General features: G+C 40.5%; 2 protein-coding genes across 3 annotated transcripts; both read right to left on the bottom strand.

Moving 5' to 3' along the window:
- Positions 1 to 2,592: 2,592 nt before the first annotated feature.
- On the bottom strand, positions 2,593 to 5,686 carry LOC139927254 (granzyme A-like). Its single transcript, XM_071919318.2, has 5 exons — positions 5,529 to 5,686; positions 5,231 to 5,378; positions 4,254 to 4,392; positions 3,382 to 3,657; positions 2,593 to 3,036 (listed from the first exon to the last, which is right to left on the bottom strand). Exons 1-5 carry the CDS (start codon positions 5,590 to 5,592, stop codon positions 2,887 to 2,889), a joined length of 777 nt encoding a protein of 258 aa, XP_071775419.2. The 5' UTR covers positions 5,593 to 5,686; the 3' UTR covers positions 2,593 to 2,886.
- A 785-nt stretch (positions 5,687 to 6,471) lies between these two features.
- On the bottom strand, positions 6,472 to 10,486 carry LOC139914441 (uncharacterized). Of its 2 annotated transcripts, none has more exons than XM_078285224.1 (5): positions 10,275 to 10,486; positions 9,279 to 9,647; positions 8,418 to 8,726; positions 7,724 to 7,825; positions 6,472 to 7,529 (listed from the first exon to the last, which is right to left on the bottom strand). In XM_078285224.1, exons 1-5 carry the CDS (start codon positions 10,327 to 10,329, stop codon positions 7,426 to 7,428), a joined length of 939 nt encoding a protein of 312 aa, XP_078141350.1. In that variant the 5' UTR covers positions 10,330 to 10,486; the 3' UTR covers positions 6,472 to 7,425. The 2 variants fall into 2 exon arrangements, with proteins under 2 accessions (XP_078141350.1, XP_078141351.1); XM_078285225.1 differs by having other exon boundaries at positions 10,395 to 10,483.
- Between the last annotated feature and the right edge of the window lie 4,834 nt (positions 10,487 to 15,320).

The raw sequence follows: 15,320 nt of genomic DNA, 5'->3' as shown, positions 1-15,320 counted from the left end.
AAGCCTTTATTTATTTTGGCAACATCTTTGGTGCTATGCACTCTGCTGTTTTTGGACTGCAGCTCCCAGAGATCACTTCCAAATCAATCAGTATGTCCAGTACTGTGACCTCTTTCTCCTTGGGTTTTCTGTTGATGAAGTTTTAGTTTCTGTAGGTAGCGCTCTTTTATTTATCTGTTCAGCCATGTTGGCTTTTACCCTTCAGCTCTGTAAAGAGTTGTCACTAATGAGACTTATGAGAAACTACATAAGAAGCTGAGGTATTGACCATAGATGAGCCTCTTCATAACATGATCGCTGACCTATAGTGCTCAATAAAGGCATGGACCCTGACACTATGCTGTTGATTATGTTGCTGTTTAGCAATTTAATTAGTCAGTGATGCCCCATCAAACCTCAAAAGCCCTCTGAATTTACCATTTGACAAATGTCACATACTGTGGTGAGTCAGCAAAACTATATGTGAGTCAGCAAAACAATATGTCATTATGACTGTTTCCAAATTCCAAAACCAAATTCAGAGAAAGTTCTGCAAAACCAGGTACTCTTTCTGCATCAAGTCACATCAAGTGAAGTTATATAGAGCTTTTAAACAACTTTGTCACAAAGTGCTTTACACACTAAACAGGAAAATAGTTTGCATAAACTTCAGGAAACAGGGCTAGAGCTGTATGAGGAAGATGCTTAGCTAGCTTCATGTACAGAAGTAGCTTACCAATGTTGAACCAACTTGAAGCTATGTTGAGTCTATTATTTTGAAAAGGTTTCCTCTCAAAGCATTGGCTTTGTTGTGACAGGCACATGTTGTGATGCTAACAAGCTAGTTGCTAGTTAACTTAACTGTGGAACAGACGTCAACAGACGTCAACAGACGTCAGTAGACATCAGTAGACGTCACCTCATTATAAGACAGACATCTTTATGCACTTAGCCCATAAAATAATGATGAATAAAGATAAATAAACGTGACTGATTCTGCCCTTTCTGCTGTTAGGACACAATTGTTTCTAATTCCCCCATAAAACATTGCTGCAATTGTGTGTGTGTGTGTGTGTGTGTGTGTGTGTGTGTGTGTGCAATTAAATCAGGATTGTGTCATGGCTAGTGAGTGAGGGAAAGGTGAGGCAAGGTGGGCAGAGCGGCTCATCCCACACACACACATGCAGTCAAGGTAAACATTTACTCGTGTGTGACGCTTACTACTGCGGTATTAATTTGGCTTTTAAACACACACAAACACACGCCACAAACATGCATAGACACTCTCAAGCGTTCATACAATTTCACACAATCAGTTAATATGGGTGTGGTGCTGATGGTTTCAGTGGCCCTGAAGTGGGCACATAAGCACTGTGGGTGGGAGTGTGTGGGTGACCATAGAAACAAGGTAAACAAACTGTCAGATGGTTGGTCAGTCTCAGTGATAATTCATTTACTGCTCAAATAAAGGACATGTTGGTATTTCCTGGGTGTGGCAACGTGTGGCAACCTTTTTTTTTTTTTGTTAAATATGAATTATTACTTTATTTCTTCACCTTTATAAAGGAGGTAAGTATGTATGTATGTATGTATGTGGTTTAATATGGTTTTGGTTTGATTTTTATTTACTAGTTTGAGTTCCATTTGTGAAGTAGTTTTTTCAGGCAGAGGTTTTTGTTTAGTTCTAGTTTCAGTATTCAAAGGTCATGCCAGTATCAAGTGTCTTGGTGGTATCGGTTTGGTGTACATGCTGAAAGATTATTGTGTTTTCGGTAGGAATAGTATGCATCGTTGTATTAATAGTTAATCAGGACCAGTTCATTAGAGGATTCCCTCTCCACTGACAAATTCAGGTTCATTTGTATTTTATTTCAGTTTTAGTTTCAGATTTTATTTTTTTTTATTTTTTTTGCAGTTTACTCATTTTTTTCATGTCTGTTTTTAGTCTTAGTTTTATTTAACTATTAACTTCACCATAAGCTGGGTAGAGATGCCGTTCTGAAAGTTACTGCACCACTAACTATAGCAGAGAGCTCCACCTAGTGAATTACTGTAAAGAAATACTGCAGGGAAATAAATGGGTTACTGTCAAGCACACAGCACAGCTGTTTTTGGAGGTTAAGAACATTTCATACCATGAAACAATGATGTTCTCTAAACTGACAAATTATGACATGAATGAACAGAAACCAGAGAACTGAGACATGAACCTGTGATCAAGATGTAAAAGCTGGAGCTACTCTATTGAGAATGCATTGTGGAAGGTGGTACTGATGGCTGAAAGAAAGACAGAAAGAAATGGTGCGTTAGAAAGAAAGTAATGGTGTGTAATAGATTTCCGTCTCTGCCCCCAAGAGTCTGTGCCACTGCATAAAACACAATACTATTGCATTTTATACTTTTTGCTAACAATAAATATCAGCTTATTATTCAGTACATGCACCACTTTATATATGTTGATTCGGATTGGGATTTTGAGTGCAAGCTATTCGAATCAATAAATATATAAGCAACAACGCAGAATGCCTGAGAATTGTTTTCACAGAAGCTGAGACAAGCCTCAATGGTAATTTAAACATCTGCTGCAGGAAGTGGTGAGGCAATCTGGTTAACTGGTTGAGTGTTGTGGTGTTCTGCTTTCATGTTGTAGTTGTCCCTTTGATGTGTAGCTTTAAAAAGATCTTCGAGTTCTAATTTTGAGTTCAAGGTTTATTGCAGAAACACTCATCTATAATACAAATTTCACTCGTTCACATGCTATCAGGATGAAGTGAATGTAGCACAAAAGAAATCCACAGATGGATGAGATGCGGTTAACATGGTGAAGAATACAGAATACAGAATACATAGCAGAATACACATCATACAGAGGTTGACTTATAACAGAGGGCTCGCTTATTATAAGTCTTATTTTTTGACAGTCTTTTGGATCCAGTTGATTTGTTTTTCAGAAAGAAAAGCGTACACTCCAGGCTTGGTCCTCAAGCCACACATTTTCCCAAAAGAAGTGACTCCTACCAGCATGCCGTTGCACAACAGCGGCCCTCCTGAATCACCCTGGAGAAAGAAAACAAATACATGACAAACTCATACACAACAACTCAAGAGGTGATATGGAAGTTACAGGTTGGATACTCCCTGCACAAAATGCTGATGGATTTTGGGGATCATGTGACGTCAATTCATGGAGTATGGTATTAAGGTACAAGATATTATATAATCAGTATTGTTGTCTCAAGGCCTTAAAATCGATAAGGAATCAAAGTTTTACCCAATCTATTTCATGGAGAGGATGTGTGTTCCTAATATTTTTACATTTGGGGTATGCTCATAACAAGTACAATACATTATCAGTCAACTCTAATTAAAAAACTGAAGTAAATCTGAAAAAAAATCTCCTACCTGGCAGGTATCCGCACTGTTTTTATCCACTGACCCGGCACATACCATACCGCGGGTGATAACAGGGTTAAGGTTGTAATATTTAGGCGAGTTACACTTCACTCTGTCGATAATCGTTACGTTGGCAGCCATCAGAACGTCAGACGTTTTGCGGTCAACATTGTTTGTTTTCCCCCATCCAGCCACCAGACAGCTGGTTCCTGCCGCAGGATCCCTGGTTTTACTGGAGACAGGAAGGTATTTCACCGTATTGGTCGGCTTCACCTCTTTGTCAAGCTGAAAAACAAAGGAACATTACTCATCCATCCTGCACTCCAGGCCTGTTGTCTTTATAGAGTGTGATCACACCTACAGTTTGTTTTCTTTGGTTCAAACCTCAGTGGAAAAGTTTACTTTGTATTTATTTTGTATTTGGTTTGTTTTGGCTCACACTGCCCAACTACAAGCAAACCAGGGCTTGTACACAAGTCACATGACTCACAAATAGCTTGTTTATAAGACAATTTGGCAACCTGTCATCCCGCCAGATTTTATATTTTGGTGGCAGGGACGAGGAGTCAAAACCAATCCGATTCCAGTCTGTAACTTTAGCTAAGCATGGACTTGTCTGCGCTCTTCGCCATAATTTACGTTCTTCCTCCTAACGAGGACTGAGACCAGCATTGTGGTTACTTGGTTTGGACCCGAGTTCATAAGGCATTGTTCCCACCTGCCTAAACAAACCAAACTAAAGGAGTAAACTGCTCCAAACATGATTGGTGTGAACGCACCAGTCTTTTAAACCAAGTTCTCCATACACCCCATATGCACTTTTATTACATCATCTTCGCTTGACCCTGAAGATTACTTACTACTGGTTATCATCACCTTACCTTGAGCAACATGAGGTCATTGACGTTCTCTGTGGTGTCAAAGCAGGGATGAGGAACTCGGGTCTTGACCTTTCGGATCTGCCTGGAATCTTTTTCCTTGTTTTTGATGGAGTGCACACCGAGCAACACCTTCTTAATGCTGTAAGAGGATGGCACAAAGGATTTTATTAAGATGACGAAACATATTTCACCATTTTTACCATTCCCACCGGGGCCATCCATGCTAGCAATGCACTAATGCACTATAATAATAGGAGGGCTTTGAATAAAAGCATCCACCAAATGACATACTGTTTGTTACAATAACGCCTTCATCAGTGCATGGTTTGCATTGGGAATTAGAGAAACACATACAGCAAATTTTCCAGTGTGAATAAGTGTTGATTTTTCAGTGACAATTATTTGGAATTGAAAAGTGTCGATAGGAGTGTTTGTCCACTCATAGAGCTGATATGGATCTGGGGGGCTGTTCAAAACTATCCATATGGATCATGCACAATCAGTGATGACATAAACTTGGTCTGGTTTAGCAAGTCACACACTCCGACACACCTCAAATGTTGAGGTTGAGTTGATTGTAATCTTTTGATGTGTGTAAAATCATCGGTGCGAGATCCAGACCGCAGTGTCTCGTTAAAGCACAACATCAGAGCATAGTAAGTGGAATGGAAAGTTTTGCTGCAGATTTGTCATTAGAATTCCAGATAGTGTTTGGTCTTTGTAAATCAATAGTGATTACACTGGATTAAAAGTTTGTGCATCCATGACCATGCCATTATGTGTGTATTATCAACAACTTTTATTTGATAATCAAAAAAAATGCACAGCCACCAGTCATGCATTAATTAAAATCATCTGGGATAGCACATAAACTTTCCAAAACCTGTTTCCAAAGTGGTCCTCAATAGTCTCAACAGCAGAAATTAAAAGTTAATTTCAATGTATAGACTTGAGTAATGTATTAATCAGGGTCCTACTCAGCACAGTGGGCAGCAGTCAAGACCCATTTTGAATTGATGAGTGTCCCTCCACAGACAGGACTGCCTTTGCTGTTCTCCAGTAGAGCCATGTGAGGCAGCGAGTGGGGCTTCACCTCATTCCCATCAATAATCTCAGCACAATCACCTATGATCAAATATAGTGAGATAGTTCATTAAACACTAAATTAGATAAACCAAATATATCAGTATTACTCTGTATACTGCATGCTCACATGGATGAGCAAACTATCACACACAGTAAATCACAGCAATATAGAACATAGAATACACTTACTTGGCTGGAAAAAGAGGAGGGCCGTGCAAGAGATGATAACACTGACAGCCTGCAGACAGATCATGGCTGTTAGTGTCTGATGTCGAATCAAGACAGTGCCGTGATGTGATGGTGATCTGAACTGAAACTCTCTTTGATACGTGTATCTCTCTTATGTGTTAACTTCAAAGGATGTGGTCTGATGATGGAGAGGAAACAAGTGACTCAGTAAAACAGGCGCACACAGACACACGCACATGCACACGTGCGCACACACACACACACACACGCGCGCGCACACGTACATGCACACACACATACAAGTATACAGATGAATATAGATATCATACACACATACAGCTTAATGAGAACCATTACACATTTAGTGACACTGACAAAACTTGTAACAAGTCAGTATACTGCAGGTAAGAATATGACTGATTAGTGTCCCCGGGTTTATAAATGAAGGCAGTACTCACCTAATATACTCACGGCATCGCGCCGAGTTAAATGTGTGTGTGTGTGTGTGTGTTCTACAAGTATCTATGCTATGAGTTTATTTTTTTTACTTTTATTTTTAATTTATTAGGACTGAGAAACAGCACTTTTGCAGCCCAAGACAAATTTCCCCATGGGGACAATATAGTGTATCTTATCTTATCTCACATCACTATAGGGTGCATACATTTCAGTATGGGTGGTCCCAGTATGGCACTCCTAATCCTGTTAGTGTTACCGCTGTGGTCGACCCATTCAGCTGCAGAGTATCACAATTATGACTACATTTAATAATGTCAGCTTATGACTCAGAGGAACGCATGACTGATGTGGGAAAGCGAAAGACCGGTGGAGGTCAATACTCAAGGCATGAAGAGAAACTCTCAGGAAGTTGCTTGAATGATTTGATGCTATGGTTTATGTGAAGTTCATTTTTAGTGTGAAAAAATAAAACAAGGGCACCAAGTCCACCATCATTGGTATTTATTCATATCACCCTCAGTAGTTGGGTAAATAACCATCAAAGAATGCAAAAAAGTTGCTTACAGTACATTTCTAATATAGAATGAAGTATGAAGTTAACACCTTAACTTTGACCTAACCCTCTCCTCCCCAGCGATTCACTCAAGCACACGATCACACTTCTCCTCTCGACCTTCTTTACCTCTGCACAATATCACAATAATCTGGTAAACTGCACTCTGTTGAGGTGTGGTCTTTGTTAGTTAGACACCTATACAGGACACAATATCCTCAGTGCAGCATCACCTTTGCAGATCCTCTTAGCGAATGAGAACTGAAGTCATGTAGGCTTGAAGTCAACAGCTGGATAAGTGGACATAAGTAGTTAAAAAAAACTTAAAAATAACATTTCCATCGTCCACATTATTACTGACTACTGTGGTTGAGAATTAGCTTAGTTTTCAAAATTATGAAATATTTCATTTTGAATCAAAATACTGTAAATGCTTTGAAATGCTAAATTTAGCTTTGGGTCCAAAATATCCAAATTGATAGTGAGAATACCATATGCCTGACATTTAATCAATGTAGTATCCACTATACATGGTAAGTATATTTGACCTGATATGCTAGTCAGCATGCAGCAATAGACCCTACGGTGTAGTGTAGAATGAAGGAGAAAATACTGGATGAAACAAAATGCTAAAATAATAACAATAATAATAATAGAAAATTCTACATAAATATAGTGTGCTTTTAAATAGCCAAATACTTTTTTTGATATGTCATGTCTTCATGATGTAATACTTTTAAAAATTTATTGCGATATAGTTCACCTTAACGTTTCCCCTTAACCCAAGACTTGTAAGGAGTTTTTCTCATAAATCGTTTTAGTCAAGAGTCAAGAACAGTCAAAGAGAAATCACAACATATTTTCTGTGGAAGTATAGAATAAGTTCTATTTGCCACTTTCCTCTTCAACTGATTCCCGGGTCTTGTCAAGGATCAGCTCCAAAATGATCTCTTCAGTAGAGAGCTCAGCATCTGGCACCTTAGTAGCATCTAGAAAACAGAAAGGAAGCGTGCATGGCACTGTATGTTATGAAGGGTATTTTATTGCATCCTGTCTTGTTGCATCACTTGGCTGCTCGCTGTTTACAGAGAGAAAAAATATACATCCCAGCCTCCCTGTCTCTCCCTCTCTCTTCCTCTCTCTTTAAAAATGACCATTTTCCCACACAGAAAAGGAGACTTGCCTCTCTTTAGGATACGATAGAAAACCCACAGCGGAGGAGCCAGAGATAACAGCTTCAGCAGCTTCAGCATGAATCTCACGTTGCACCACTCACCAGAGAACGCTACAGGAGAGGGAAGACAAATATGCATTACACACAAACAGAGACGCATGACTTGAGTGATGTGGCATAAAAAGTAAGGGCAATATTCATGAATTTTAAAGAAGTATGGTAGGTCTGTGGACAGTTTTGTTTTTGATATAGAATAAGGAAGATCACCAAGGTGTATAAGAATAGATCAGATATCCTACTGTGAAAGTGTTCCAAACATAATATTCTACAAGCAGAAATCACATGATTTATTTTCACTTGTATCACCTTGGCAGAATTGGAGTGAGGAAAAAGCAGTTGACTAATCTAGTAGGCTATATATCACAGGTGCATGCATTACATTGCTCATATTGTTTTTTCTAGATGATGATACCGGGGATCTCCGAGTAGAGCCCCCCTGTAAAATCTGTCTATTTCCTGCAGTGATTGTAAATGCAATCAGAATTGAAATAAACACACGCTCCATCCTCCCTGTCCCAGCATTTCACCTTCTAAGGGAGTGCAACATCGACAAGACAGAAAGAGATAAGACACCAGCAGCAACATGAGACAGACTGAGGCCCACAAAATCACAGCACACAAACTGCAATCCTACAGTACCTACCTGTTCTGACTTGGAGAGCTGTAAGGTTACTTTGACGGGAGACACTTCCCCCAGTCACACTGTCAGGCCGGACAACAACCGCAGCAATATCAATGAAGTACTCAGTGCCGGAGGTTAGGTTGGAGATGTTGACAGTGCTGGACGTGGAGCCATTGGTGTAAGGGTGAAGGAACGAGTTACATACGGTGCTACATGTTGTCACGTTGTAACTGTGTGGGATCATCTGCATGAAGGCCGACACATCCCAGGTTAGAATCATGTGATCGGTCCCCACTGAGTCCACCTTCACTTCTTGTGGGGAAACTGGACCTGTGAGTCAAAATGAAAGTCAGCAAGTCATGGAGGAGCTTTACAGGCTTTGAAGCTGCATCGAAAATGTCTCTCATGGAAGTCCAGTGGAGAGCTGACTGTACACAGTAAAAACAATCAGGCTCAAAAAAGAAAAAGAAAGATACCGGAAAAAGATGATTGCTTTGTGAATGTAGGTCAATTCAGTAATGCTAGAAGTAAAAATGAATAGTCTGAGAAGGTAGATTTATTTCCAAATTCAGGTTACTGTGACACAGGGAACTGTCTTGGCTTTATTGCTAGTTTCTACTCCATAATAATATATCAATAATATAAAAAGCAGCTTTCTGAATCATTGTCTGCCACCTACATTCTATGTACAGTGGCCCAGTGAGGTCCTACAAAAGTAATTCAAATGAACCCTATAATATTAATATTTTATGTTTCATATTAATAATTTGCACACTTTAACAGTCAAACACTTCATGTAGCAGACAGGAAGGAAAAGGCATATTTGCTGTGCTTAATAGCGTGAACAACCACGCTCTATCACAGGGAAGAAGCAATACTCACCCTGACAGACAAAACTATTGGTCTCGTGACAGAGGCGACCCAGCAGCTTCTCGTCTTTTTCCAGCACGGCCTCCAAACTTGCACAGCAGCCTTCATAATTTATCCGATACCAGTGGTCATACTTCAGCTCTTCCCCATCCACCCACTTCCAGCCGTTGTAGGCACTCTGGCGCTGCAGCCCGACCCAAAAGCTGACTTTTTGACCAGCAGTAGCGTTCAGGAGACTGAAGTATTGCTCCTCGGTGCTCAGGACAGCCAGATCCACATAATGCCTCTGACAAAACTCCCGGGCCTGGGACCAGGGCAGAGCTCTCTGGACCAGGGAGTACCGTGACATGATCTGGCCCACCGTTAACCCATGGCACACCACTGAGTCAGGGGATACAGAAACAACAACAACAAGGGGGGAGGAGTTAGAAACAGCTTAAATACAGTGCATAATATATTTTTTCCCCCAACTCATACTTGTAATCCAGTTGTATTTCCTCTCTGATTCCCCTGCTGTGCACCTCATCCTCATTTTGACTGAGACTGGCAGTATCTCTAACACCCTTTGGTATTGTTATCACTTGGATGGGTCAAGTAATCACTGCTGAGTCATAGTGTTGTGTTACATCTTTGGCTATCTTTCTTTTGGCTATCAAGATGCTAGTCATGCCTCTTACAGCAGGTGGCATTGTGTTTATCCTTGTGAAACCTGTTCTTCCAATTCTGTCAGATCCTTGGAAAAGACATAATAGTCTTTCACACGCAAACACATTTACAAACTGGAGCAACAATCTCTGATTAAGTTTCTACAGGAGTTGGACTACGATATTGCCTACAGTTCTAGCACTTGAATAATATTTGCAACACTTAGATTTAAACTTTCCATTGTAATTGATATAGCTTTATATCATCTGTCAGATATTGGACTGTGTATTACATGGTGCTGGTATTGTCTAAATGCAATAATCTTATGTGGAATATGTGTCAGAATCTTTTGACAGCAGTTACCCAGAACAACCAGTTGCTGCAGAATCTGCGTCTCACAGGCAAACATAGAATCCATGTCAAGTCTGTCTGGGAGGCAGGAGATGCTTTTTCATTCCCTTTTCCACCCCTGAAACAGCTGACCTCTCCTATGTCCCAAATCCTCTTGAGCACTCAAAATTCTTTCTCGTGATTTAACCCATCTTCCGTTCCCCCCCGTCTGCCCACGACTTCACCTGCATCCCTCTTCTTCCCCATCTGCATGGGGAGCTTGATTATATGGGCAAACACTATGGGGTGATGTAAGAGGTGGGGAAATGGGAGTGGCCTCGTCCTTTGCTCACCTGCTGCAGAGTGTTCTCGACCAGTAATCTTCACGCCAGTATTTCAGACGTCATTCATAACAATGCTCTCTCTGCAATGGAAACTTACTCCTGTAAACATTTCCTTCTCATTCCTTTGCAGGTATTCTGTTTCCCCAAAACATTTCTACTAAGACTACTGAAGTGCAATCTTATATGCACATTTACTATCCAATGCAAATGACTGCAATGTGGTCGAGTATCACTAAACCTTTGCTCAATTAAATACCTGAAGGATTGTTTGATTAGTTTTGTGGGTTTTGTGTTTAGTGAACAAAAGGCATAGATTGCTTTGAGTAGTTTTGTAGACCAAAGTGTGAACTGCCTGAGCACTTCATTCAACACCAAGAGGAAGGCGTTGAGCTTTTATAAGAGGAGCAAAAATACAATACAAAAGTAACTCCACCCTCTTCTCTATTTTAAGAACCAGACCATGGCAAGTGCCGAGTTTGTTGCATTGTTGGCATGATTTCTAGGTTTTACCTGATAAAGTTTGTAGTGTAATTGGTAGCTTTAGAAATGCAGGAAAAGTCTGTAACTCTAAGTACAAAAACATAAATACAAAACCAATTCAACAATTACTAATTATTTTACATTTTGCATTATATGAAACTATAGAAGATTTGATGTTAATTCCCTTGTGTTATTTAGGGTGAGTGCTTACGTAGAAACCTGTTATGTGAGTGTATTAGGCCCATGGCACCTCCAGCAGGCTCAACACTAAGTTCTGGCACCCAAGAAGCACCGCCACCACCCACACACGCTTGCTCTCAACACCGATCAAACATACACTCACCTATGCTTCACCTACACTACTCTAACATTTCACCTGCACTTACTCACCCAATAATTTGCACCCACTAATATCAGAAACAACAGGTGATATTCACATAGTGCAAACAACTACGCATCAGTCACTTCCGGGTTGTTTTTTGAATGCTTACTTGAAACCGGGGTAGTTTAGTTGCTGAAGGAGCTCATTTTTGCCATAGACAGAAAAAAATGGATCCAGATAGAATCTGAAAACCCTAAAATGACGACAACACTGTGGACTGCAAAAAAAGACTGGCAGCCATCAAACACCAATAGAAAGTAAGGCTTAAGCAGATCTTTCAGTGTTAATCTTGGGTGGTTTTGAATGGTTTGAATCTGCACATGCATCTTCGCCTCCCAACCAGCAGCAAATGCAGCAGGGTGGTCTTCAAATGTCAAATGACTGTGGTGACAAAGCCTAAACCTCACAATGCTGAATCATCTCTCTATGCATGTTACCCGTGAGAAATATCAAATTAGAAGGGGAAACTGTGGCTTGCTTTTCTTTCAACAGAAAACTTCGCCATATGGGGTGCTCTTCCAGTAAATGATCACTTGACTACCGTGTGGTCAAGTTCTTGCATAAGCCGAGCAAGCGAGGCATCTCAGGAAGTCTAGGCAGGAGGGTTTTGCTCTGTATGTTCAACTGTGGTCTCACTACCTAACTGGTAAATTATTTCAAGTCACATAGAGGCATTTGGGCTCCAATCTGCTCACTGTCAACAAACCCACTTTTGCTTGAGAAAGAGAGGATGTGCTCCAGTCACAACACAATCAATGATGTCCTCAGACTTTAACTGAATATTAAAAGTGCCATGGGTAAGAGCATTGGCCCTAATGACAGGTGGTGGACAGGAGTTCATTCAAAGTCAAAGTGTTTATTGTCATATGCACAGTTAAAAACAAGTTTCTTGTACAATGAAATTCTTCTTTTGCCTTCCACTCTGAATGCCATTTATCAAGAAACACAAGGTATAAAAAAAGTAGAGATAAGAGAGAATAATAATAAATATCCAAAGAACACTATGTACAATATACAGAGTAATATTAAGTGACGAAATGTCTGTGCAAAAGTCCTGTGCAAATGTTTGTGCAAAATGTCTGTGCAAAAATTCTGCAGACAGTGGGTAAATGTCTGTGGGTGCGTAGTGTGGAGTGTGTATGTGTGTGTGTGTGTGTGTATGGTGTATGTGTGTGTGTGTGTGTGTGTGTATGTGTGTGTGTATGTATGGTGTATGTGTGTGTGTGTGTGTGTATGTTGTTGATCAGTCTGATGGCCTGAGGATAAAAGCTGTTCCTCAGTCTAGTGGTCCTGCATTTCACACTTCTGTACCTCCTGCCAGACGGCATAAGTGTGAAAAACCTGTGTTGGGGGCGGGTGGAGTCTTTGATGATGCTGCAGGCTCTTCTATGGACTCTCCGGTGGTAGATGTCCTGCAGAGATGGTAGGGGCGCCCTGACGATCTTCTCAGCAGTCTTTACCACTCTCTGCAGGCGTTTGCGGTCCATGGCGGTGCTATTCCCGTACCAAGCAGTGATGCAGCTGGACAAGACGCTTTCTGTGATGCAACTGTAGAAGCTGCTTAGAATCCTCGGTGACATGCCGAATTTCCTCAGTCTCCTTAAAAAGTATAGCCGCTGTTGTGCTTTCTTGACCAGCTGGGTGATGTTACATGTCCAGGTGAGGTCATCACTGATGTGGACGCCCAGGAATTTAAAGCTGCTGGCCCTCTCCACCTCAGACCCATGGATTGTCAGTGGTTGATGAGGTGTCCTCCCCTTCCTCATGTCCATTATCATCTCCTTGGTCTTACCTGTGTTGAGAGAGAGGTTGTTGTTGTCACACCATGTCACCAGACTTACCACCTCTCTCCTGTATGCCGTTTCATCACCCCCAGTGATCAGACCAATGACTGTGGTGTTGTCAGCAAATTTCAGGATAGTGTTGTCCTTGTGTGAGGCGAAACACAGTCGTAGGTGAATAGTGTGTAGAGCATGGGGCTGAGGACACATCCTTGTGGGGTGCCAGTGTTCATCATCACACTGTTTGAGGTTAGATTTCCAATTCTGACAGGTTGCGTTCTGCCAGTGAGGAAATCCAACAGCCAGTCACAGAGTGTGGGGTTCAGGCCAAGGTTGTACAGTTTGTATGTGAGTTTGTGAGGGAGGACTGGATTAAAGGCTGAACTGTAATCAGTGAAGAGCATTCTGACGTAACCATCTTTGTTTTCCAGGTTCTAATGGCAAGTTTCCGTAACAGGGACAAATCTAAAATACTGTCACAGGATGTTTGGAGGATTGTAACCGATGATTACGAGGGACACGCCCCCATTTTGGAGGACAACAGGTGGAAAGAATGCAGCGTTATCACTGCTTCAACTCTTTTTCTTCCAATCTATTTCCATTTTTGTGGTCCACATAATGAAATCAGGAGACAAATCGGGCTGTAGTTCACATGTAGTCTGCATGTGAACCGTGATATCTTAGGTGATATGTCAGATAGCACTGGTCTAATTTTGGAAAAAAAACTTGGCGTGAAGATGCATCTTTTCACTCCGTTCCAGTATTTAAAAAATACACTGACTGGTCTGATGGGGGCGCTATAATTAAAGGTGAAAACCTTTAACTCAAACATGAACACCACTGGTCCGATTTTGATAAATAGATCAAGGTAAAGGAAATGACAGGGTTCCGCACACATGTATCCTCTTTGCATGTTAAAATTTAGACCTTTCTCAAGATAGTGTCAGTGTTTAAAAGATTACACCCATTGGCCTGTATGAGGACACTATAATTAAAGGTCAAAATTTCAAACTTTGAAAGGCCATAACTCCTACACCATAAATCTGATTGACATGAAAATTGCTAAACAAATCCAACTATCCTTACAAATTGATTTGGTATACTGAGGGTGTACTGTATAGAAAAAACGGTATATTGTATGGAATTTGAATAGTTTCTTTTTGCTTTATTTTACCTTCGAAAGCAAGAAAACCCTGATACTGTATTACGTATTGCATGACAGAAACAGTTATAGACATACTGGTATACTGACTATGTGGTTGACTCAGACTCAGACAGGAAATGTGCATACATACACACACACACACACACACACACACACACATACACACGCACACACACACACACAGACATATATAGATTACATACAAAGGTCAAAATTACAAACTGTGAAAGGCCTTAACTGCTACACCACCGGTCCGATTTTGATGATGCAACTTTTTACCGATTGGCGCCTGCATCATTCATGGGGGAGGACATGCTTACTCATTATAGTACTATTTGAACAATCTGATCTGCCACCACACAGATACCAGGCATTTTCCCCACTTCACTCATCACTTTCCACACTTTCTGTAACAGGCCTCTCAGAAAGGGACATCCTCTCTATTTGTCAAGTAACCAACATGCACTTCATTTGTTTGATGTGGCTGTTAATGGAGCAGGGGAGAGAAGGAATTGTAAACATTTTAAATCAATTCTAAATATTCTATCTTGCCTATGGCAGCCTTAAATATTCTGGGCAGTATTTCAGAATCCAGCTCAACTTTATCTTTGACTTCAAGCATATCACATATCCCAGGTTACCTTCATGATGAGGTGTAGGCAATGGACAAAAGATAACACACATAATACAAAACATCATTTAAACAGAATATCATCACCAAATTTTACAAATTATATAAATCATACACACATAATAATAAAGTACAAAATACAATGTGAAGACAACCTTTTAAATGAGTCCAATGTGTGCAGCATTTGACTTTGATTTGATAGTGAGTTTTGACACAATGGATAGCTTCAGAAATACAGGGAAATCACATTAAAACGTTCTCATAGGACAAACACAACCTCCCTGAAAACAATCTGT

The sequence above is a fragment of the Centroberyx gerrardi genome, chromosome 8 (assembly GCF_048128805.1).
Source record: "Centroberyx gerrardi isolate f3 chromosome 8, fCenGer3.hap1.cur.20231027, whole genome shotgun sequence".
Lineage (NCBI taxonomy): Eukaryota > Metazoa > Chordata > Actinopteri > Beryciformes > Berycidae > Centroberyx > Centroberyx gerrardi.
This window is presented reverse-complemented; position numbering and strand designations above follow the sequence as displayed.

Coding starts and splice junctions, on each gene's coding strand:
- LOC139927254 (XM_071919318.2), bottom strand. CDS start 5,592: ATGATCTGTCTGCAGGCTGTCAGTGTTATCATCTCTTGCACGGCCCTC. Junction 5,379..5,528: donor CCTCCTCTTTTTCCAGCCAA/GTAAGTGTATTC, acceptor ATTTGATCATAG/GTGATTGTGCTGAGATTATT. Junction 3,037..3,381: donor ACAGTGCGGATACCTGCCAG/GTAGGAGATTTT, acceptor TTCTTTCTCCAG/GGTGATTCAGGAGGGCCGCT.
- LOC139914441 (XM_078285224.1), bottom strand. CDS start 10,329: ATGGATTCTATGTTTGCCTGTGAGACGCAGATTCTGCAGCAACTGGTT. Junction 8,727..9,278: donor CAATAGTTTTGTCTGTCAGG/GTGAGTATTGCT, acceptor TTTGACTCACAG/GTCCAGTTTCCCCACAAGAA. Junction 7,530..7,723: donor CTATCGTATCCTAAAGAGAG/GCAAGTCTCCTT, acceptor TCTGTTTTCTAG/ATGCTACTAAGGTGCCAGAT.